General features: G+C 41.1%; 1 protein-coding gene across 1 annotated transcript in view; it reads left to right on the top strand.

Moving 5' to 3' along the window:
* nAChRbeta1 (nicotinic acetylcholine receptor beta1) overlaps nt 1-26,265 on the top strand; it is a 933,151-nt gene that overhangs the window by 766,425 nt on the left and 140,461 nt on the right. The window contains exon 4 of the mRNA XM_067146256.2: nt 5,628-5,737. Within this exon, the coding sequence (XP_067002357.1) occupies nt 5,628-5,737 (110 nt within the window). The remainder of the gene's footprint in view (nt 1-5,627; nt 5,738-26,265) is intronic.

Here is a 26,265-nt window from a genome sequence, read left to right as displayed (position 1 = left end):
GTCACTCACCGGTGTGATACTCGAGTGATTCTGTTACTGCCTTCACATCCAGGCGACTGCAGTTTGAATCCCAAACAATTCACATGGAATTTTTAAAATTAGAATTCGCATCTGTGTAGTTTAGATTCCAAGTGCAGTTCTGACCATTCAACAAGGAAGCCAAATTATGATGATAATAATGATGATTATGATATTATTATTAATTATGATTTTAATTATAATAACTGTTTATTAAAGAATTCAGTCCATTATAGACCGCTTGGTGCTGAAATGAAATGTCGTATGGCTTTTAGTGCCAGGATATCCCAGGACGGGTTCGGCTCGCCAGGTGCAGGTCTTTCTATTTGACTCCTGTAGGTGACCTGCACGTCGTGATGAGGATGAAATGATGATGAAGACAACACAAACACCCTGCCCCCGTGCCATTGGACTTAACCAATTAAGGTTAAAATCCCCCACCCGGCCGGTAATCGAACCCGGGACCCTCTGAACCGAAGGCCAGTACGCTGACCGTTCAGCCAACGAGTCGGACCGCTCGGTGCTTAAAACTATGGTACAGTATTATGATTTTCTTCCAAGAATTTCATACATAGGCTTTTTTAATTTCGTGTGGCTATTTGTAGCTGAGTGCAGCCCTTGTAAGGCAGACCCTCCGATGAGGGTTGGCGGCATCTGCCATGTGTAGGTAACTGCGTGTTATTGTGGTGGAGAATATTGTTATGTGTGGTGTGTGAGTTGCAGGGATGTTGGGAACAGCACAAACACCCAGCCCCGGGCCATTGGAATTAACCAATGAAGGTTAAAATCACCGACCAGGCCGGGAATCGAACCCGGGACCCTCTGAACCGAAGGCCAGTAGGCTGACTATTCAGCCAACGAGTCGGACATACCTTGGCTGATCGCCTGCCTTTGTTCCTTCGATAACACTCTACAAAAATGTTCCTAAGTACTGTATGTTCCTGTCTTTCTCTTCTAGTTCCCCTTGTTCATCTCTTTTGTTTTACGTTAAATATTCTGGTCCATATAATACATCTTGTTTAATTACAGTTGTGTAGTGCCTGATTTTTGTCTGGAACGATATCGATTGTTTGTTGTAATAATAATAATAATAATAATAATAATAATAATAATAATAATAATAATAATAATAATAATAATAATAATAATAATAATAATAATAATAATAATAATAGTATTAGATCTAAAATCATTTCAATAGCTACAGACCGTGAGTTGGCTTCCGGACCACGTGCCACTACTTTATTTATAGCCCTCGTATTATTTTTAAATGAGATTCGCTCAAGAACTTTCAAATGGGGCCCTCTCTCACTTAGCAATTCATAGTTTTAATTAGAATTTGGCAGTGTTTATCCTGTGCCAGTTTCTTAGAATTCCCCCGTATTGCTAGAACATTTCCAAGTAGAGGAGGCTGACAAGAATGATCCGAATCCCTATTACAAACATACAACCGCATTTTGTTACAAATTTGCCTGTTACTTTATACCGAGTATCTTCTCTACGTTACAAATTAAATTCACGCTTTTACGTTCTCAACTCCGCCAACAAGCACGTTGTTAGGAAATTCAATTCCCTTCTTGACTTAACTGCACAAGACATGAGGTATTTCTCTTCATTAAAATGTACTGAATACAAGATAATACTTAACTATCGCATAATTTAGTGTCATTAATGCTCAGAAGTATGTATTATTATTGTTGTTACTTATTTCTACCATCATTATCCTCACATCCCGGATTTCAGCTGCTCCATGTGTCGCACATGTGAACGTGGTACGGTTTAAGGACCTGAAGCCCTTCCTGACGCTAGCCCTCATGGAGAGATGTATTCCCTATTGCATGTTTCCGTTGAGGTTGGTAGTACTAGTGGTGGCAATTACTCTTTTAAGAGGAAGTACAACTGGACAACCAACCACTAATAAACTAATCAGACGGAAAGTATAGAAGAGGTTCGACTTTTCGAAAAATGCAGGTATTTCGTAAAGAAGAGGCCACGAAGGGCGTGAACAGGCCACCTCGAACTATCGTAAACACGTACTCCATGGCATCTTGCCGTCAAACGGTGGTGGCTTCGCCTTGATCGAACTGGGTACTGTAGGCGTTGGCCCTACCTCATAGGTCCCGTCTCATACGTCAACGCGCAAATGTGTGACTTCTGCAGGTCCTGAAAAATAGCGTAAATATTCGGTAAACCCTGTGCCTTTTTCATCACTTTTCTCGTCAATATTACATTGTACCGAGCTAATTTTTTCTTCAAGATCATCTTTCATTTTCGTTATGCAGAATATGCTTTATCTTATGGTGACCCTCTTCGATCCTTCCCTGCCAGTCTTCTACGTTTTTCTGATCTTCTTCAATCATCTTCCTCCATCTTCTTCTGGCCTTCTTCCATCTTCTTCTCCATTGCCTTCTCGCCTTATTCCATCTTCTTCATCTCCAAGAGCGCATTTAACCGACCCTCCATTTTCGTGTGACTTCTGATCTTAATTGATATGCAGTAAATAACCAGAAGAGGAAACCTAAAGATTTATAACACAAATGTTCTGGAATACTCCCTACAGTGGTCAAAACCTGCAGTGCCCGGTCTGCTGATTAGCGTTGATTACAATGATTTGTCACAAATGGGATCTAACCCCACTTCTGACACCATCCTTTTACGAATAGAACTCTGACCGTTTTATTGATCTAATTTAATCGAGGATGACCCAAATTAGCATACACACATAATTATACTTGACAATGAATGACAACACTTCACTAATTACTGGCTATTTTCAAAACTCTTGTCCTCACAACGGGTCATTGATTAACAGATTTCAACATTAACTTCTCTTCGCACGCACTACAGTCGCTTTACACAGGAGTTCAATGTAGTCAGGTTCGAACACACGTACGTTGGCTATCACAACGCACGACTGCTATACGCTTGTACAAGGCCAATAGCTAGCACTCACGTGACCATTTCACACACTGAACTCTCAGCTCACGACTCGTAACTGACTAATCTACACTCACCACAACAGCACAAAACCACCAGAGGCTAGCCTAATTTCACATACCCGGTGATGTTCTAGTATCTTTCAGGGTGAAGCTAGAATACGGTGTTCTAGGTTTGTGAAAAAAGTGGGGTTCGTACCCACTATCTCCCGAATACAATACAAGCTCACAGCTCCATGATCCTAACCGCACGGCCAGCTTGCTTTGGAGTATTTTAAATCGGTTAATTCCTGGACTGGCTCGCCATACGTTCTCATTAGATTGTAGTGGAGATCCTTGGTGACTGTCATATTTTCTGCTTTTCTGATGTTTTCCTTTGTTCAACCCCCTATTGATTTGGGCATGTAAGGATTTTCATCGGAAGACCCTGGCTTCCTACGATAATCTGAAAATTACCATTTAATTTGTAAACATATAAAACCAATACAACCATGTATGAATTTCTGGAGAAGTGCAGGTAAAAGCTTGCACAATTCTTAATCTAGAATCTCAGTAGAATAGGGGAGGTAGCTTTTTTATCCGATAGCAATTATCCCCAGAAATTGATTTGGCACTCATTTTGTTGTAGGCTGAGTGAACTCCAGGCCCATGTGCTTTTTAGAAGAAAATTTCCGCTTCTAATTTTTTGGAATTCCTGGCAAGAAATCTTCTCTTCGCCTTCCAGGTATTCACAGCGTATGAACACTCGGGGACTATGGGTTCGCTCATCACCGGTGGCAACAATATTTGATGGTTTTCTATTTCTAAACCAGACTTTCATTAAAGCGACGGTCACTCCCTTCTCAGTTCTAGCGCTTCTTTATCCCATTGTTCCTCAAAAGCCAGTCTGCGTTAGTATGACGATAACTGGCTAGCAAACACAAACGTGACTTTGGAATCTGAATTTGTCAGTGGTGGTGGTGATTATTGTTTTAAGAGGAAGTACAACTGGGCAACCATCCTCTATACAACACTAATAAAAGAAAAAATGAATATATCAGCCAAAGGAATACAAGGGCAGCGAAGGGTGTAAAAATGAAAGACTCCCTGGGATTCGCAAGCTAAAACTGTGGGCATCGTGAGAACAAGAATTGACCAAGGCAGTTTGGAGACGACAGATAAAAGTGAGGAACCTTGCACAAGTAAGTAGAAGAAATGCTAGGGCTAAGCTAAGGTCTCCATAGTCGTCAACCCACGCTCCCAAGTTAAGCCCCTGGGGTTACGTTTAATCATCTACTACGACAACCAGGGGATACCATGGGTGCTATTCTACCGCGCCCCCACCCACAGGGGACTGAATCTATCATTGCTTGCATTTCTCTCTCTCTCTCTCTCTCTGTCTGTCTGTCTGTCTGTCTGTCTGTCTGTCTGTCTGTCTGTCTGTCTGTCTGTCTGTCTGTCTGTCTGTCTGTCTGTCTGTCTGTCTGTCTGTCTGTCTGTCTGTCTGTCTGTCTGTCTGTCTGTCTGTCTGTCTGTCTGTCTGTCTGTCTGTCTGTCTGTCTGTCTGTCTGTCTGTCTGTCTGTCTGTCTGTCTGTGTCTCTCTCTCTCTCTCTCTCATTCACTCTCTACGTCAGTGATCGCCTTATTTACTTCTGTGCTCTAAACATACAACGGAAGAAACCAAAAGAAAAGCAATAGATGTATGTAGAAAGAGAAATCGAAAGAAAAGCTAGTAATGAGGTTATGTATGAGGAGATATTCTTGACTCTATGACTTATAAGTCTAGCAAATACTTCACAAAGTCTCAAAAAAATCTTGTGCTACAAGTCTCGAAGTGCGTATCGTCTATCACTGATCAGTCCAAAGGCCTGCAGATTATGAGCTGACATGTGCGACATATCTTCTCGGTCGTTATTCTTGACTTTCTAAGTCAGGGCCGCGATCTCACCCTCATATGGTGGTGGTGATTGTGATTATTGTTTTAAGAGGAAGTATAACTAGGCAACCATCCTCTATATAACACTAATCACAGAAGAAAAATGAAAGAGATCCGAAACTTCGAAAACTGAAGATATCGGCCAAAGAAATGCAAGGGCCACGAAGGGCGTGGAAATGAAAGACTCCCTAGGTCTCGATGCGTAATACCGTCAGGGTCGCAACAGAACAAGAGTTGGGAGAGGTCGGATAGAATAGATGGAGGTGAGGAGCCTGGCACAAGTAGGTGGAAGCAATGTCAGTATTCAACGAAGGGCGTCATGGTCGCCAACCCACGCTCCTTAGTTCATAGACCCTGGGGCCCCTATTAGCCGCCTCTTATGAAAGTCAGGGGAAATCGTCAATTATGATATGACATGACATGACATGATATATGATATTTCTGTGCTCAGGGCCAAATAGACCCTACCTTTAGAACGGAGTTTGATTTATGTGATTTGGTGTTTTTTGTTATTTATGGTTCTTCATGCCGGTAACTGGTATTTAGATTATTTAACCCACCCTTAGAAATAGATCTTCCGAATTATTGATTTATCAAAATCTGCAGTCATTCGGAACTCTAACCAGATTTCTAAACAAAACCTTGACTGTAATCGAGAGTGGATGAACACGAGGAAGTACTTCTTGCTGTAATATCTCGGATGTTGCTGATATATCGCCAGCTGCTGCGCTGTATTAACCGCGTTGTTTGTTCGCAGGTGTGGAGCGACTACCAACTGCAGTGGGACGAAGCGGACTACGGTGGGATCAGCGTGTTGCGGCTACCTCCTGATAAAGTGTGGAAACCCGATATAGTGCTCTTCAACAAGTAAGTACAACTAAAATATGCATTTGAAATTATTTTTACTTTTTTCTTCTTCTTCTCTTCTTTCGTTTCAGCCACAACCCCCACCCCCCAGAAAAGTAAGAAAATGCTTGATTCCCAAAGTATTGTACAGTCTGGACTTCAGATTCACAATGAATATCATTCTTATTAACCTTTGATCTCCCCACTCCAGATCTCAATCTATTCAGGGACTTCCAAGTCAGCATTCCCTCGTCATGGCCAGGAGGCAAAGTTTCTGAAATTCTTCTCCAACCAGTGGGAGGGTAGGTCATAGTCTTCCATAGTTGTAGCCTAGGTTTCTCAGCGGTGGTTCTGAGTTCCTTTGATTCTAAGGAAGTTCTTCCTTGATTTCAACCGTTGCGGATGTGGTTCGTACCCATGCAAAAGATGGGCTCTTTCTGGCTCCACTTTCTTCCTTTCCTTATTGGCAGCTATTTATCTTCGAATAGGAGGTGGTGCTAATCCTGCGAGGTGGTAAGGCCATTCATCAGGAGTGGATTTCAAGCAGCCTCTTATAATTCTACAAGTTTCATTGAGAGCTACATCCACCTTTTTGGCATGCGTGGAATTATACCAAACAGGACAGACATACTCAGCTACGGAAAGACATAGCGCCATTGCAGAAATTCGGATGGTATTAGGATGACTTCTCCACTGTGATCCGACCAATTTCTAGAGAGTATTGTACCTGACTTGCAGTTCATACAGTCCTTCTTGAAAGTAAGAGATCTGTCAAGCGTCACTCCTAGATATTTTGGTGTGTTGCAGTGTTCCACTTCGACCCCTTACCTTACTATCTTCAACTCGCGAGTGATCTCCCTGTTTCTAAAATGAAAATTGGTTTGGTTTATGCTTGTTGATACTGTAGTATCTGGAGAGATCTTCAAGGGTATTAATAAAGGTATTCTCTATTGATTCGAAATCTTTACTCTGGATGGTAACTACATCTATCAATCAATCGTTAGTTCGAAAGAACTTAAATGGATTGTAAACACAAGAGCGACACATAATAGAACACTTCCCCCATACCATCCTCTCAACCTCAAGCACAGTTATGTACAACAGCTCGATGTGTTAACAATTTAACCATACTCTCGAGATGGCTAGAACTTACAGGAGCACGAGCTTGACCACGAGTTTACTTTCGCAGCTTATTTCACAAATTCCTCGTTTGGGTCCACAACCGTCGAACGTGGTAGCTACCCAAGTGCTTCACTTCTATTAAAAGCCTGACAACTTGGTACATACAATTCTACTGCCTGAGATTACCATACCATGGGAACACATGTTAGAAATATATATCCTGAAAGACTAGGATATGCAGAGTCTACGCTGAATGTTCTTCCAGGGACTTTCCCACAGTCATTCCAATAATACATTGTGATACTACATTTATCACATAAACAAGCTGTGAGCAGGTTTCAAACACACAAGTACTTGGTACTCACTATCAAGGTGTTCGTAGAATGTAAATAAGGCTAGAACAAGTCATTACCCAAGAAAAGTAGATATTTTCAGTTTCTCTAAAGCTATGCGGTTATTTAGTTCGATGAAACCAATTCAGTATAAAATAAATTCAAAGAATATCAGTAAATTAAAACATTTAATAACAGATTTTGTCTGAAAAAGGTTGCATTTGTGAAAGCAGAATGGCATATGACGTCTTTGAAAGAACATCATGACTTTCGAAAGATGGTGGGTTCGAACCCAAATGTCGGGAGCCCTAAAGATGGTTTTCCGTGCACCAGGTAAATGACTGTGCAGTGTACCACTTTGCTCTTCTAACTTGACTTGTGAGAAGAGAGGAAGCACAAGAGGAGTACTTTATGTTTTGGAATACAGCCATTGACAAGTAAATAAATACATATATAAATAAATAAATAAATAATAGAGAAGGGAAGGGAAGGGAAGGGAATTTACGAACAAAGTGAGGTACGTGCTGTACCATAATTAAGGTCGCGGTCGCTTCCTTCCAACTTCTAGCCCTTTCCTATCCCATCTTCATCGTAAGACCTATCTGTTTCGGTGCGGCGTAAATTCTAAATATATACCAGAAAATATATCCCTGCTTCCCTACGGTATTCTACATTGTATACGGATATCGAAGTAAATTACTGTACACGCACTGAATAAGACTTTTTTTTAATTGCATGTCTCTTAGCGTTATCCAAGAAACAGCGTGGGGAGGCCCCATACGTTGTTTCCAATGTAAAGTGCGAGTTAGGGAGTTGTGATGATAACGGCAGGCTCACTTACCTACTGCCATTCACAATCGAGTCGGGAAGGTTTCATTATAATAGAAGGCCCCCTTGTCCACTCTGCGGTCGCAATCGATTTATGGAGTTTTCGTTACAATGGCAGCCCCGTTTCTCACATCTAGACATTATCGGGTTTGAAGAAAATTGCATGCTCCCTTGCCTCCTGCCAGTCAAATCGAGAAGAGAATTATTCATTACAATGGTAGGCCCTCCTTACTAATGCTACTCACACAGGAGTTGGAGAAGGACCCCATTCCTACTGCCACTCAAAATCGATGTGGGGTGTACTGATTACAATAGCAGTCACATATTGCAGACCTTCATTTACAGATTATCTACTGCTAAACGGTACGTTATATCGACAAACGGATTGCACCATAAGGCGCCACTTTTAGCGTTCTAAATGGTTGATCCAATGACATTTAATCAATCGTGTCTCCTCTATTTGTGGTATCCAGAGCTTCCAAAAAAGGATTTTAAATAATATTTACTTACATATTGGTGGTTCCATATCCAAATTAGTGTAATCCAAAACTCACGTATACTGATCTCCTTCAAAGGTACACACACACACACACACACACACACACACACACACACACACACACACACACGGCAATTTAGTGCTCACATGGTTTTAATATAAAATAAATATTATTATAATAACTGGAAACATAATAAAAAAAAGGTTAAGGCATAGCCTTAGTCTTGAAGCACTTTAACCTGGAGTATATAACTCCAGTCCCCAGATACTCCAATATGTCTTCCAACAAACACGCCACGGGCCGTCCATCATGGAGCACATGTCAGCGGCTAGCCGGAAGCTCACAGTTCAGAAATGAGCTACGCGCATGCGCGTTAGTATTGATTCACTTATCGAACGAATAGAATAATCGCAGCGGAACGTAATAATAGCAGATTGAAGATTTAAATATACAGACATAGTTGATCACTCCAATCAACAGTAGTTCCAAATAATGGACAATTAGGGAGGAAATAAAATCCCAGTACGCAAGCAAATATGCCCAAGTAAATACTTTTTGCCATATTCATGTCACAGATTACAATGACAATCACAATCGATTTGTAAATCATTAAAATGGCGGACACACCCCTGATAGGTCGCTACAATTGACGCCAATGAATATATATATAGATCGACATACGACTGTTTATGCATGTATACATACTGCAGACCTTCATTTACAGATTAGCTAATGCTAAACGGTACGTTATATCGAAAAACGGATTGCACCATAAGACGCGTTCGAAATGGTTGATACTATGACATTTAGGCTAATCGTGCCTCCTCTATTTATGGGTTAGATTGAGTTAGAACTTTGAATGGAGAGAATTGTGGGTGAGGTTTTCACACACTGCATTACTTAACGGATACTTATATGATAGGAATTTGCCTCATATATGGCTACTGTAAGGGCCAATGTTAGTGCCGAATTTGATGATCCTGTTTTTCCTATAAGTGTGTCAAACTATGAATTATACGTGTAAAAACTGCAAAATTAAGGTACAATCGAGAAACACAGCCAAATCTAACGCATAAGGGATAAGGATACGACAAAAAGCATGGGACCAAAGTTATAGATCACTCCAAATTGGATATTGTGTGATCCGTTTTGTGATACGACTTACCGTTTATCCATGAAATATCGTACATCGAATCAAAGGTCTGCACTGTCATTAAAATTGCCTTCATATTTCGATATTATCCGGGGGTAAAATTGAAAAATTGGAACATCTTGGAATTTTTCCGTCGGTTACATTTTGCCAAATGTCCATTTTCTAGCTCGTCTAACAGATTGTGCCACCATATTGATTTTGGGAAGAGGGGAAAAATGCGGCCTTTCAGGAAACGAAAGCAAAAAAATTTGCCGATGGACATTATTACACCTGAAACGTATAACTGTACGATAATTTCGCCAAAATAGTCATTGTACACACACGGTCGTACGATTTTATTTATGTGGATAAGTATCATAATAAAAATACTTCAACCCTTACATCACTTCTTTTCAAGCCCCCTTAAGTGGATCTTCTGGAAACAAAAAATACATGTTTCTTTATTTTTAATGAAGATTCCAAATACCAATTTTCACGTCTGTAACATTTTCTGTTTTTTATACATCACTATCCTAATGAAAATAATTTAACCCCATTTTCAGAGTTTTACCCCCCTTAATTGTTTTTTCCGAAAACGTGTTTCTTTATTTTTAAAAGAGAGTAATAGTACCCATTTTCACGCCTGTAACATGTTAACGTTTTGATGTACACTGTAGATATGCTCATTTTAAAAATTTCCCCACTTTTCACTTCCCCTTAAGTGGATTTTGCGAAAACAAATTATGCGTGTTTCTGTACTTTGACAGGAGGTTCCGTATACCATTTTTTATGCCTGTAGAATGTTATATTTTTTAGATATAGGCCCTACTCTTGATTCACTCCTGTCCACCCCCACCCCCAATAAGTGGATTTTCCGAAAACAAGACATTCTTGTTTCTTTATTTTTAGAGGAGATTCCAAATACCAATTTTCATGTCTGTAACATCGTCAGTTTTTGAGATAAGTACTTTCATAAAAGGTATTCAATGTGTTTCTTTATTTTCAAAGTATATTCCAAATACCAATTTTTACGTCTGTAAACTGTTAAGTTTTTGAGATACAGATGTATTCATTTAAAGATTTCACCCCCTTTTTAACTCCCTTAGCGAGGGAATATACAAAATGCTCCCTTAATGTGCACTTACACTGTAATATAAAAGCATGCCCAAAATTTCATGTATTTATATCGCGTAGTTTTGGCTGGGCGTTGATTACAGCCAGTCGGAGTTAGCCTTTTATATCTGCACCATCAATTATTATTAATTTCTGAATATTATTAAGAAGTACAAAGCATTATATTCTGTGCGCACCCTTCTGATCATAAAAATGTTGAAATGTTAGAACTTAAATCAATGAAGTACTCCCTTAGTGCTTCCTCTCTACTTACTAGTCCAACTAGGAGTGCAATACGGTGCGTTGGACCGTCATTGGCGTAACGCGAACTGACATATTTACCGGTAACTATCACTTTAAATATAACGTAAATATCAATTTCACCAAACACATTTTAGAATTAATTTTATTATTAAATTAAGTATATTTATCATTATTATTATTCTTAACCTGTTTACCCTCCAGGGTTGATTTTTCCCTCGCACTCAGCGAGGGATTCCACCTGTGCCGCCTTAAGGGCAGTGTCCTGGAGCGTGAGACATTGGGTCGGGGGATACAACTGGGGAGAATGGCCAGTACCTTGCCCAGGTGGCCTCACCTGCTATGCTGAATAGGGGCCTATCGGAAGGGATAAACAAAGAAGAGGGAAGGAAGCGGCCGTAGCCTTAAGTCAGGTAGCATCCCGGCATTTGCCTGGAGGAGAAAGGAAAAACCACGGTAAAACACTTCGAGGATGACTGAGGAGGGAATCGAACCCCCCTTTATTCGGTTGACCTCCCGAGGCTGAGTAGACCCCGTTCCAGTCCTCGTACCACTTTTTCTAATTTCGTGGCAGAGCCGGGAATCGAACTCAGGCCTCCGAGGGTGGCAGTTAATCACATTAACCACTACACCACAGAGTTGGACATATTTATTCTTCAATTCGGAAAAAGGATCGGTACGATATCCCATTCCAGATAAAGCGAAATGCAAACATTTTAAATTTCTATGCTTCACATTTATTTAGAGGATTCTCGTTATATAAAACTAGTCTTTTAAAAAGTCCACTTATAAATACCGTATACCCTTTGGCAAATAAATAAATAAATAAATAAATAAATAAATAAATAAATAAATAAATAAATAAATAAATAAATAAATAAATAAATAAAAGGGAAGCGAAGCGAATTTACGAGCAAAATGAAGTACGTGCTTGAGTAAAAAGTAGAAATCTACGATCATTGGAAATAAGAAACAGAAACCTTGTACAGAGGTGTCTAATTGAGGCAATGTTAAGACGCCTTTTGAAAATCCACAGCCTGTTTACAGTTTCAGCCAGGTCAGGCGCGGAATAAATGAAGCTCCAAACTAGCGGCGAAGATAGAAATTGTGGCGGCTGCCGAAGCATGTCGGACTCCTATGAAGCAATGATTAATGACTGACAGATGAAATGATATTTGAGAGTGTTAATGGAACGAAAGATGACAGGGAAAACCGGAGTACCCGGAGAAAAAGCCTGATCCACCTCCGCTTTGTCCAGCCCAAATATCACATGGAGTGAGCGGGATTTGAACCACGGAACCCGGCGGTGAGAGGTCGGTGCGCTGCTACCTGAGCCAAGGAGGCTACGATAAAATGCCTTTTATCGGGTATAAAGGGATTGGCATAGGTTACAGTATAAAAACCACGAACCTGCTACGCAGACGTAGCAGGGGGAGAGATGATACTCCCGCGTGGCGCGTCCCAGGTGGCGGATAGGGGGGTCCTAACCGGCTTGCCGGCGGACTTGAGGGAAATAAAGTACCTCTCGCGGACCAAACACACCCCCCTGTGGGTTGGGGAGGCAGACGAATAATACACCCACGGTATCCCCTGCCTGTCGTGAGAGGCGACTAAAAGGGGCGACCAAGGGATGATTGTATTCGAACCATGAAACTACTTGTGATTAGTACCACCACGCGGGGAACACCCTGGGTCGTTATTACTTGCGCGTAGTACCACTGTGTTAGGTACCCAATAGGTTTGTGATTAGTAGCAATCAGGTGCACCGTGCGGTCAGGCTTTTACGGTACCCATGATTAGTATCACTATATGAGCGACACCAGGGTTCTGGCTTGCCTATGATTAGTACCCACTATGTAAGGAACACCACGGGATAGTACGAGTCCCTGTGGTTAGTACAGTTACGTGATGAAAACCATAGGTTTGCGTTGCCTGTAAATGGCGCCGCTATGGGTGAAACACCATAGGTCTGTATTACATGTGCGAATTTCATTACCTGTGACTAGTACCATAATGTGTGGAATACCGCGAGTCTACGATACTGTTGATTAGTACCGCACCATGTCAAATACCATGGTTCTGCTTTCCAAGCGATAAGTACCATTATGAGAGTGCGATGACCTATAATTTGGACCCCTTTAGCTTGTAAGCATCATCGATTTAGTATTGAGCTATAGAAGCAGTCCCTTGGTCAGTATTACTATTGTTTTCCGTCAGTTTCTGAGAATGAGGTATTGCGGGTCGTCTCGACTGATTGTTTTAACTTCATATCCATCCGTTCATTTTTCGTCATCACGTTTTGAATTCTGGTCAGTGGAGGATTTTGTATTTTTATTTTGTCATTGCATTTCTTCTCATTTCGTACCATCAGGGGCCGATGACCTCGATGTTAGGCCCCTTAAAACAACAAGCAACATCAAGCAAGCAGTATAAAAACTTAAAGATTTAGAGAGATTATAGTTTCTTCCCATGTTCCATTGTATATGCCTTCTAGCTTCTCTGTCTACATTAGCTGTAACCTTTAATGGAATGTTGTTTCTCAGCTGTAGACTCCTTTAGTAGAACCAATAGTTGTGAGAATAAATTTTCAACTTCTCGCGCTGATTCTCTTTATATCTACTGTTCGCACAGTGCATGTTTCAGTATCTTGATACTATGTCCTATAAACATGCGCTCACTTACCCAAATCACTCACTTTTTTATTTTATTTGTATATTCCCCATGAACTTCACGTTCCTGCTCACATTACTTCTGATTATTCTCCCTCCATTCGTAGTGCCTAGCCTTGTACTACATGTAAAACTACTGTTTCAGTAAACTGTTAGTGGAAGGCTTTATACACACAAGTCTAACTATCAATCAAATACAAAAGTAAGTTCTTCAGGTATGAATCCTAATTCCAAATTATTTATTGTATTATAGTTTCGGGAAGTGATGTTAATATGCTGCTAACTTTAATGTTATTTCAGTAGTATCTATGTGTTTCTAAACTACTTATGAAGAATTGTATGTACAAACTCACACTTCAATTTTTTAATCATAATATTTTGGAATGACAGTTTTTCTTCAAAATGTATTTTTTTAAGAATTCTATATGTATTGTACGTTTCAGGTCATCTTATACTTGATGTTATCCAGAAATTCTCTAACATTAAGAATTGAAACTGATTACTTCTAAGCTTTGAACTGGCGTGAATATCGAAACCATGATAGAACTGCTTCCTTGCTACATCCGTAGTTTTGTTTAAAGTATGTCGAGTGTATGTCAGTATTAAATTTCTCAGTATCTACTTCATCTTCCTATGCTTTACCCAATTACACGCGTTTAGCACTAGATGTCTATTAAGTCCAGTTTTCTACAGTATGGCGTCTCTGAAGCCAACCCTCTTTAAAGGATGTGTTCACAGTTACATGTTTCTGCGGGGTTTGGCAGCGTGGCGTTTTGTGTGTACTGTTTTGAAGAAAGTGTGTATTGAGACGAAAACAAATACTCAGTCTCCGATCCAGAGGTGGTTTTACGCCCCGAGATTCCGAGATACTGAAATTCTGACCCGCTGGATTTCTTTTGCGTACCAGTAAATCTATCGATATAAGGCTGACGTGTTTAAGCATCTTAAATACCACCGGACTGAGCTAGGATCGAACCCATCCACTTAAACTCAGAAGGCTAGCGCTCTACCATCTGAACTACTCACCCTGCGCCAGAGAAATTGACGTTCTCAATTTTCACAGTAATCGTTATTTTTATTTTCAGAAATTGAAAATATTTAAAACTAGCTGTCGTGCATGTCATCGATAGGTCGGTCGTATAGGTGGTTCAGGTGAGTGGTCGGATTCCCGGCTGAAGCAGAAGTTTGAGTATGGTTGTCTGCCTGTAAACGGACAGTAAATTATTGTGCTAAACCTAAGAGTAACGTAGAAGACGTGAACTACGTTGTAGGCGCTACTGAGTAACTTTAAGATATTCGTTCTATGGCTATCTAAAGGACAGCCTCGGTATAAACAGTGGTTTGGGTTCCACTCACTGCCAAGCTTCAGTGCGGGAATGACCTCGTTACAGACTGCTATGCTGTGCTCCCTTGCGTGTGAGAACTCCCCATTCCTATCAGGTGCTCCACAGCACGGATCGGAAAACTCGAATACTCTAATGGCCCGGTGTGTCAACGGTGTCCTGCCAAGAGAGAGTATAGAAGAGGGGAAGACGCGGGTGAGATGGTCTGCCCCTACTGTACGGTGTTGTCACATGGTAGGAGAGGGGCAAGGAGGCGCGCGTTTCAAGCCTTCTGTCAGCAAAGAGGTACGGCAATAGTGTACCCAATGCAGAGCTGCCATACTTATTCACTAGATGTCTTGACCACGTGGGTGCAGTTACTACCATAGTCCGTTTAACACAGCAGTGATGGTATGCAACCGGTGAGCTGTGTTGTGTTGCACTGTTGGAGTACAACTTTCAATCGCGAGTCGGTTAATTTGGCAACCAAGGCAAGTGTGACGAGCAGTGACGTTACTTCTGTTTTAGTCTGTTAAAAAGCTGGTCCGGAGTATAGTGTCAATTGCTCCCAGTTTAAAATGTGTGGCAGTCGCTCCCAGTCCATTAGTCCAGTCCAGCTGTTCACCATGGACAGTCGCCCCCAGAAGAGGCCATTCTCATTAAAGAGTATGATGAGAGTTTTCCCACCACCTCTCTTTACTATGTAAATCCAGTAGTGTTACACTGACTCTGCGAGTCCATCAGATGTGTTCAGATTAGGTTGCGTTAGCACTTCCCGTGACTGTTCGTTGAAACTTTCATACCAAGCACAACTAGAATGCACTAAATAATTATGGCTAAACACTATGACACTCGGAGTGAAAATGGAAGGAAGTGGGGCTAGTAGACAAGTGCATTTTTTGGAGTGAAGATACTTCTGTGGAATGTTCCGTGGTTATTCCAGCGGTTACTGTCTCAGAGGGAAGTTGTGACACTTGCACGGAGATGGAAAGCGTTTACATTTGCTCGGAATGCCAAACATTCCTGGAAATTCCTAAGCATGTGTATGTCAAACAGTGACACTTGTACGGAGATGGAAAGTGTTGACATTTGCTCGGAATGCCAAGCATTCCTGGAAATTCCTAGGCATGTGTATGTCAAACAGTGACAATTGCACGGAGATGGAATGTGTTGACATTTGCTCGGAATGCCAAACATTCCTGGAAATTCCTAGGCATCTGTATGTCAAACAGTGACACTTGCACGGAGATAGAATGTGTTGACATTTGCTCGGAATCCCAAACATTCCTTCCTAAGCATGTGTAAGTCAAACAGTGACACTTGTACGGAGATGGAAAGTGTTGACATTTGCGCGGAATGCCAAGCATTCCTGGAAATTCCTAAGCATGTGTATGTCAAACAGTGACACTTGCACGGAGATGGAATGAGTTGACATTTGCTCGGAATGCCAAACATTCCTGGAAATTCCTAGGCATGTGTATGTCAAACAGTGACACTTGCACGGAGATGGAAAGTGTTGACATTTGCTCGGAATGCCAAACATTCCTGGATATTCCTAAGCCTGTGTATGTCAAACACTGACACTTGCACGGAGATGGAATGTGTTGACATTTGCTCGGAATGCCAAACATTCCTGGAAATTCCTAGGCATGTGTATGTCAAACAGTGACACTTGCACGGAGATGGAATGTGTTGACATTTGCTCGGAATGCCAAACATTCCTGGAAATTCCTAGGCATGTGTATGTCAAACAGTGACACTTGCACGGAGATGGAAAGTGTTGACATTTGCTCGGAATGCCAAGCATTCCTGGAAATTCCTAGGCATGTGTATGTCAAATAGTGACACTTGCACGGAGATGGAATGTGTTGACATTTGCTCGGAATGCCAAACATTCCTGGAAATTCCTAGGCATCTGTATGTCAAACAGTGACACATGCACGGAGATGGAATGTGTTGACATTTGCTCGGAATGCCAAACATTCCTGGAAATTCCTAAGCACGTGTATGTCAAACAGTGACACTTGCACGGAGATGGAATGTGTTGACATTTGCTCGGAATGCCAAACATTCCTGGATATTCCTAAGCCTGTGTATGTCAAACAGTGACACATGCACGGAGATGGAATGTGTTGACATTTGCTCGGAATGCCAAACATTCCTGGAAATTCCTAGGCATCTGTATGTCAAACAGTGACACATGCACGGAGATGGAATGTGTTGACATTTGCTCGGAATGCCAAACATTCCTGGAAATTCCTAGGCATGCGTATGTCAAATAGTGACACATGCACGGAGATGGAATGTGTTGACATTTGCTCGGAATGCCAAACATTCCTGGAAATCCCTAGGCATGTGTATGTCAAACAGTGACACTTGCACGGAGATGGAATGTGTTGACATTTGCTCGGAATGCCAAACATTCCTGGAAATTCCTAGGCATGTGTATGTCAAATAGTGACACTTGCACGGAGATGGAATGTGTTGACATTTGCTCGGAATGCCAAACATTCCTGGAAATTCCTAGGCATGTGTATGTCAAACAGTGACACTTGCACGGAGATGGAATGTGTTGACATTTGCTCGGAATGCCAAACATTCCTGGAAATTCCTAGGCATCTGTATGTCAAACAGTGACACATGCACGGAGATGGAATGTGTTGACATTTGCTCGGAATGCCAAACATTCCTGAAAATTCCTAGGCATGTGTATGTCAAACAGTGACACTTGCACGGAGATGGAATGTGTTGACATTTGCTCGGAATGCCAAACATTCCTGGAAATTCCTAGGCATGTGTATGTCAAACAGTGACACTTGCACGGAGATGGAATGTGTTGACATTTGCTCGGAATGCCAAACATTCCTGGAAATTCCTAGGCATGTGTATGTCAAACAGTGACACTTGCACGGAGATGGAAAGTGTTGACATTTGCTCGGAATGCCAAACATTCCTGGAAATTCCTAGGCATCTGTATGTCAAACAGTGACACATGCACGGAGATAGAATGTGTTGACATTTGCTCGGAATGCCAAACATTCCTGGAAATCCCTAGGCATGTGTATGTCAAACAGTGACACTTGCACGGAGATGGAATGTGTTGACATTTGCTCGCAATCCCAAACACTCCTGGAAATTCCTAAGCATGTGTATGTCAAACAGTGACACATGCACGGAGATGGAATGTGTTGACATTTGCTCGGAATCCCAAACACTCCTGGAAATTCCTAAGCATGTGTATGTCAAACAGTGACACTTGTACGGAGGCGCAAGGAGAGTTGCAAAGCAGAAGCAGGGGAGGGTAATGTCACGCGATAGACAGATAGATAGATAGATAGATAGATAGATAGACACCTTTAGATTTCATTGCTACGGTTGGTACCTAGTGACAACTAATGTTGCATATATAATTGGTGATAATGGTTTTACAATAATGGAGAACACAAAGACATCGGTGCATTGTGAACTATACCAATAAATATGAACTGACTTATTACCGCATAGATTTCAAGAAAAGTAAATGTAAAGAATAATAATATTAATGGTTTACGTCCCACCAACTGCTTTTACGGTTTTCGGGAACGCCGAGGTTCCGAAATTTTGTCCCGAAGGATTTTTTAAGTGCCGGTAAATCTACCTACATGGGGCTGACGTATTTGAGCACCTTTAAATACCAGCGGACTGAGCCAGGATCGGACCTACCAACTTGGGCTCAGAAAGCCAGCGCCTTAACCGCCTTAGCCACTTAGCCCGGCTGTAAAGTAAGAATAACAAGAAAAATTAATACAGTTTTAGGCGAGGCAAGTAATGTTTATAATGCGGATGGAGCGGGGAATGAAGTGAGAAAATGTGTAGCAAAAAAAATGTGCGGGGAAAACAGAGTATGATTTCAACAATTTACACCGAAGAGGTAGGCCAGCTCTTCAATCGAGGCTATGAGAGGTACTGTACATGTCTATTAATATAGGAGTATAAGAATATCGAGGCTCATTGCAAGTGTCACCCCGTGCAACTGTCACCATCCTACTTCTGACTCGCCAAGTACTGTTAAACAGAGTGAAGGGTTCCATGCTAGTGTCACTCCGTGCAACTGTCACTCCGTGCAAGTGTTCCAGTTCCCTCAGGAGAGGAAACCAGAGAGTGAATCACGCGCATGTGTAAACACTTAATGGACTGGGAGTGATTGTCTCACATTTTGAGCTGGGAGCGATTGTCAATGGCGAATGCCATAAAGTATATTCGTGTCAGCTTCCAGTAGTTATCAGAGCATGTATCATACAGAGGAAAGGGAAAACGACAAAATAAAGTTATTCAACTCCCCTGCTTCTCCCCACTAATATTCAAACAGACGTTCCACTTGATAAGGTGGTAACACCTAAATCGCACGTTATGGAGACATCCGCACATGGCTCGCTTCAGAACAGACAATACATTGAAAAATCGGAAGCAGTAACGTTTCTACTAACGTAAAAATATATGAAGCATGCAAGATTAGGATTTAGTATTCCTTCTCTCGTTGTTAAAAAGAAATCTTCGAAAAGTAAGTAACATTAACAAAGTTAGGAGGCAGGCAATAAATAATAAAAAAATTATTGTAAATATTTCCGAAATTGTTCCTCGTAGGATCAATTAGTTTTTCTCATAACATCGGAAATTGTACTTTATCAAAAAAAAATCTGAATGTTGATATTTGAGAATTAATTTTGATGCCTCGCGTAAACTACTAATTCACCTAATGTAAATAAAATGATTTACAGCCTAGATTGTAGTACCATTTCCTCTGACCTTAAATAATGATTGTCATTCAATTCTGTTCAATTCTTTCTCAAGATTCGCGTGCATACATATTGAAACACAGACAGGATGGAAATTTTAAATACGCATTTTTCCGATACCGTCGTACAGATAGAATTCTTATTTTATTTGTATAGATAATGTTATTAAATTTTATTGGTAATTAAATATTATGTAAATGGGATAACATCAGTACTAATATCTCAGTACACATGCTTCTTAGACTTAGCACTCTTTTATAATATTGAAATATGTTTTAAACCACTCATAAACTCAAATATACGCAACGGCTCTGGTCGAAATGGGGTCCTGACTCCCAACATTCAACTGGGTGGTGATGTGACTCACAGAAGCCTGTCGAGCGCCCAGTATGGTTCTGCGGAGGTGACGTGAGTCCGTTCGTTAAACACCTGTGGTCTTCCCGTGCGGTGGTTTACGCGGATGGTAACATTCTCTCTGCGATATTGAAGATCTACCGTCGACACTCTTGACCTCGGAAATTCGAATTCGCGACTCCGCAATGCTATGGCCCATGCGTCGTGCGCCGATGATAATCTCACGTTCAAATTCTATTAACTCGCGACATGTTGCCATATTGACGACACTGGTATCTGTGGCAGACTGCTCAGCTACGCCGTGGCTAGCCGAAACGCTCAGAGGTCATACACGGCACATTTTCTAATCGGACACCCCTTCCCGTTACTTTTGGCCTCTCAGTGTATAATACCGGTTGTATTTACCGTATCTTAAATTTTCCAAAGCCGAAGTTAACGTATTCACCCCAGTTGATTAGCAAGCTCGGAGAATCCGGGCTACGATGCTAGCCGACGTAGGTGGAGGACAGAAATCTTGGCACGCTATGTCATAATTGTTAGGACGTAAAACATCTCTGATGGCACATTTGGCGTCCAGGCGGAAAAATTAACTGTTAAGCCTTTGGCTATAAATTGTCTAGAGGAATATCACTTGCTCTCCTATATGAAAGTAGAATATCAACGAGTGATGGTGGTGGTGGTGGTTATTGTTTTAAGAGGAAGTACAACTAGGCAACCGTCCTCTACATAACACTAATCAGAGAGAAAAAATTTAAGGGATCCGACACTTCGAAAAATGATTTCGGTCACAGAAAGACAAGGGCCACGAAGTGAGATGAAAGTGAGGAGCCTCTCACAAGTAAGTGTAGGCAGTGCCAGGACTCAACTAAGGAATCCCCGTGGTCACATCCCACGCTCCCAAATTGAGAGCTCCTCGATCCCCTTCTAGTCGCCTCTTACGACAGGCAGGGGATACCGTGGGTGTTATTATACAGCCTCCAACCTCAGAGGCATAGAATATCGACGTCGAAACTGGTATGCAAGCTGCCAAAATATCACCACTTCAGTAGATCACTAACCCAGAATTCAAATATTATTATTATTATTATTATTATTATTATTATTATTATTATTATTATTATTATTATTATTATTATTTCCTATTTGCTTTACGTCGCACCGACACAGATATGTCTTACGGCGACGATGGGATAGGAAAGGCCTAGGAATTGGAAGGAAGCGGCCGTGGCCTTAATTAAGGTACAGCCCCGGCATTTGCCTGGTGTGAAAATGGGAAACCACGGAAAACCATCTTAGGGCTGCCGACAGTGGGGCTCGAACCCACTATCTCCCGATTACTGGATACTGACCGCACTTAAGCGACTGAAGCTATCGAGCTCGGTATTATTATTATTATTATTATTATTATTATTATTATTATTATTATTATTATTATTATTATTATTAAGTATACCAGTATTATGAAACGTCAAGTCTTGGTCGTGGCTGACTTAGCCATTGTAATGCGTGGAAAGCCTGAGGGGAAAGTGCTCCCTCGTTATGTGTGGATTATACTAGAAGTGAAGAACTAAACATGTCCATTATTACATCCCTAGTGTGCTGTAGTGAAGAGTTCTGACAACCTTTTCAACGTTATTATATTTTGAAGAAGGGTTCTTTTTATGTCAAGTGCCACTTTTGAAGCAGGGGAATGAATCGTATAGAGAGAATAGTAAAGGGGATCAATCTTATTATAAGGACGGAATAAAATGAACTTCGTAATACAGTTTTCGTGCTGGACTGTAATAAGTGAAACCGTCAAAGTGCAGTACAGATATAGATACAAAATCCATCATAGAAGACATATCAACAGGATTTTCTGTTAATGTTCTCTGTATTTCGAACGATGATTAATAGTGAATTACACTGATTACACTTAGCTAATATTTTGGAATTGTTTCAGAAAAAGTAAAATCATACTACCTCCTCTTAGTCTTTAACATCATAGATAATAGATTGCGACTCACTGAACATATGACGATTTTGTATTAAATAGGTTTATGTTCTCAGTTTCTTCTTTTTGTAAATCAGCACGGCAAACTACGATATACAGTATATCACGAGAGAAAGAGTCTAAATTACAGAAGACGAACAAATGCACCGAGCAAGTGGCTATGCGGTTTGGGTCACATGGTTATCACCTTGCATTCGGGGGATAGTAGGTTCGAACACCATTGTCGGCAGTCCTGAAGATGGTTTCCCGTTTTTACAATTTTTACACAAGGCAAATGCTGGGGATTTACCTTAGTTGAGGCCTCGGTAGCATCCTTCCCACTCCTAGCCCTTCTGTATACCAATGTCGCCATTAAGACCTATCTGACGGTGCGGCGTAAAGCAGATAAACAAAAGGCGAACAAATGCGTGTGAATCGGAATTTCCTAACGTGATGCCAAAAATGTGTGGATGTAGGAGAAGAACATTTCCAGCATCACATGTCATTAATATACGTCTTTGTTTTCATAATTTTAATTGTTACGTCATGTCATGCACGGATAAAGTCGGGGAAGTGCCGTGTTTCTTGCAATGCCACGGAGTGAGGCGTGATGAGTCAACGGCAGGCAGGCACCGCGCACCCGCCTGCCGACCAATGAGGGAATCTCACTGTAGATATCTATAATAATATTTGTGAAAGAAAACTTGACTAGGTGAGTGGAAAATAATTGAGATTTCTTTTAACATTTCTGAAATGCCACAATACCTTATTTTAAAGAAGATCAAAGGCTACCGTATGCTGGAGAGAAAGAACAAAGGTGTTGCAATAAATTACCTAGCATTTGCAGATGATTTTGAGATATTCTCTGAAAGCCTGACTAATTCAGCAATACAAGTAAATGTTCTAGAAAAGACATCCAACATGGCAGGCTTAAGAATTTCGGCAGAGAAAACAAAATTCATGACAAATATAAAATATGCTCCAAAATTTCTAGGAACAGATGTTGGTTCAATCGAAAGGGTAAAGCAATTCAAATATTTGGGGGAAAATAGTTTGAAAAAATCTGCTATAGAGGCAAGGATACACAAAATGGAAAGAGCATATGGTATAAGAAAAAATACATACGACAAAAAATGTTTATCTAAAAATGTTAAAATAAAACACTACAACAATGTTGTGAAACCAGAATGTTTATATGCCAGATATGCCAGTAAATGCTTAGTATTCAATCATAAACTTGAAAGACTGGAAGTACTAGAAGAAATAAGAAAAATATTAGGCCCTCTAAAAACTACAGAATTTTGGAAATTAATAAGTAATAACGAAATTGATCACAACATAGGAAACGTATCTATAAGAGTACGGAAGAGGAGACTGCTATATTTGGACATATTTACAGAATGGACGACAATAGACTAACCAAAAAGATCTTCACGTGTCTATGGAAGAAAAAGTGAACAACCACTTGGATTCAAGAGATAAAAAAAAAGACTTGGAAAGAAACAACATCAGAGAAGAAGAAGAAGAGGTAATGGAAAGAGAAATGTTCAGGAAGAAAGTTCTAAAGATGGAAGGATTCCAAGGGAGGGAGGAAAGAAAACCGGCACAAAGTGGTCTGAAGAAAGGAAAAAGAAACATAGTGAAACAATGAAGGAATATTGGAAGAAAAGGAAGGAACAACAACAAAGGATGAAGAACTGAAATTGGAACGTGGTCCCTAGTAGGCCCTAACGCACGAAAAAGAAGAAGAAGAATCTAAAATAATGGAACAAGCTCAAAATATCCGCGCCTGGGCATGATAGAGCCCATGCACAATGTAAGAAAGCCGTGACGGCCGAGTTAACGAGCCGTAACCGAGTAAGTCTTAACTTGCTGCTCTTATCTAGCCTCTGGAGATAGATAAACACGAAAACACCCGAATGATGTAATCGATTCAATGAAGAGTGGATATAGTGTTGTTTTACCACAATCGCAAGTCTCTCTGACTCTTAACTCTACGAACCCACCACTCTCTAAGACCCATCCAATATCCACGGATGTATTCTGCATCCGAAATACCAGGGTCCGTGGCTTCGACACAGACCACGTATTTTATTCTTATGATCTTTAATTTCATCCATTTCTTTATTTTTAAAAAATCAACACAACGAATTTGAGGATTTTCCATATTCTCACATCTTTGTAATACAAGTATATTGTATATTATGGAGCCTTGTAAGACCGTTGCCGCCGAAACGGTTACAACGAGACCGAAACGCTGGGACATGTGCTGGGATTCTGCAGGAGCGTAACAACCGTCACCAATGAGTTGCTAAACGCCTGAGGCAACGTGGATGGGAGGTGCACGAAGAAGTTCACTGCGTCTCTACTGACGACTCAACGAGAAGAGTGGACATCATAGCCATCAGTAATAAAGAGAATAAAGCGATGGTGTTAGATCCTACCATTTGCTTCGAGAAGGACCTGCAACAAGCTCATAATGTTAATTTGGAAAATCAAGACGATTTATACACCTTGTCTTCCTTATCCACCAGCTAAATATAATATTCCTCTTGGTCAATGAGATGTCAGAGGCCTCCTGTTTGGATCCAGAGGTACGCTGCCGAAGAACACAGCTACTGTCCTTCAAAATATAAAAAATTCCTTTTTACGACAGAGGGAAAATCTTATTACAAATCATAAGAAATTATACAGTTTCATTTATACTTAAAATCGTAATCTTCTTACAATGAATTTTCCAGAAAAGGTATTATTTCATTATTATAATTACATACTGTAAGATATGCATTCGGGACCTTTATGGTCATCCTCACTGGCGAATGAATGATTGTTTTTAATAAATCTTACTACTTTATTACACCTCAGAAATGTTTGGAATATTGTGGGATTAGGCACCGTATATGGCAGGGCATGTGTAGCCCTGTTGTAAGTGGTAGAGAGAACTGTATACACACAAGTAACAATATTATGACCGGGCGAGTTGCCCGTGCGCGTAGAGGCGCGCGGCTGTGAGCTTGCATCCGGGAGATAGTAGGTTTGAATCCCACTATCAGCAGCGCTGAAGATGGTTTTCCGTGGTTTCCCATTTTCACACCAGGCAAATGCTGGGGCTGTACCTTAATTAAGGCCACGGCCGCTTCCTTCCAGCTCCTAGGCCTTTCCTATCCCATCGTCGCCATAAGACCTATCTGTGTCGGTGCGACGTAAAGCCCCTAGCAAAAAAAAAACAATATTATGTTTTAACGATCCGCCTTGTCAATACAATACCTAGCTTATTATCTAAGGGTGGTGGTGGTGGTGGTGGTGGTGGTGGTGGCAGTGATTATTGTTCTAAGAGGAAGTACATCAGGACAATCATCCTCTATATAACACTAATCAGAGGGGAAGAATGGAAGGGATCCGACACTTCGAAAAATGAAGATATCGGCCAAAGAAATACAAGGGCCACGAAGGGCGTGAAAATGAAAGACTCTCTGGGCCAAGTTGACCAAGAAAGCTCGGATAGGATAGATGAAAGTGAGGAGCCTGGCACAAGTAAGTGGAAGCAATTCCTCTTTTTGCTAATTGTTTTACGTCGCACCGGCACAGATAGGTCTTAGGGCGACGATGGGATAGAAAAGGCTTAGGAATGGGAAGGAAGCAGCCGTGGCCTTAACGAAGGTTCAGCCCCAGCATTAGCCTTGTGTGAAAATGGGAAAGCACGGAAAACCATCTTCGGGGCTGTCGACAGTGGGATTCGAACCCACTATCTCCCGAATGTAAGCTCACAGCAGCGCGCCCCTAACAGCACGAGCAACTCGCGCGGTAGGAAGCAATTCCAGGACTTAGCTAAGTGCCCCCAAAGTCACCAACCCACGCTCCAAAGTTCAGATCCCCTGGGACCCATTTTAGTCGCCTCTTACGACAGGCAGGCATACCCCCACCCACAGGGGGATTTATTATCTAACACATATAGATATACAAGTACATGTTTCAAGAATATCTCTTCTCCAGCTTCTGGTTAAAATCACTTAAGTACATTACATCTGTTAAACATTTTACAGTCTTATAAATAAAGTTGTTCGTGTCTGTTTGTCTGTTTGTCTGTTTGTTTGCTCCACCATCACGTCGAAACGGCTGGATAGATCTCAACCAAACTTCATATTTAGAGTATACTCACCCCTGGGAAG

This window comes from Anabrus simplex, chromosome 4 (assembly GCF_040414725.1).
Source record: "Anabrus simplex isolate iqAnaSimp1 chromosome 4, ASM4041472v1, whole genome shotgun sequence".
In the NCBI taxonomy this organism is placed as follows: domain Eukaryota; kingdom Metazoa; phylum Arthropoda; class Insecta; order Orthoptera; family Tettigoniidae; genus Anabrus; species Anabrus simplex.
This window is presented reverse-complemented; position numbering and strand designations above follow the sequence as displayed.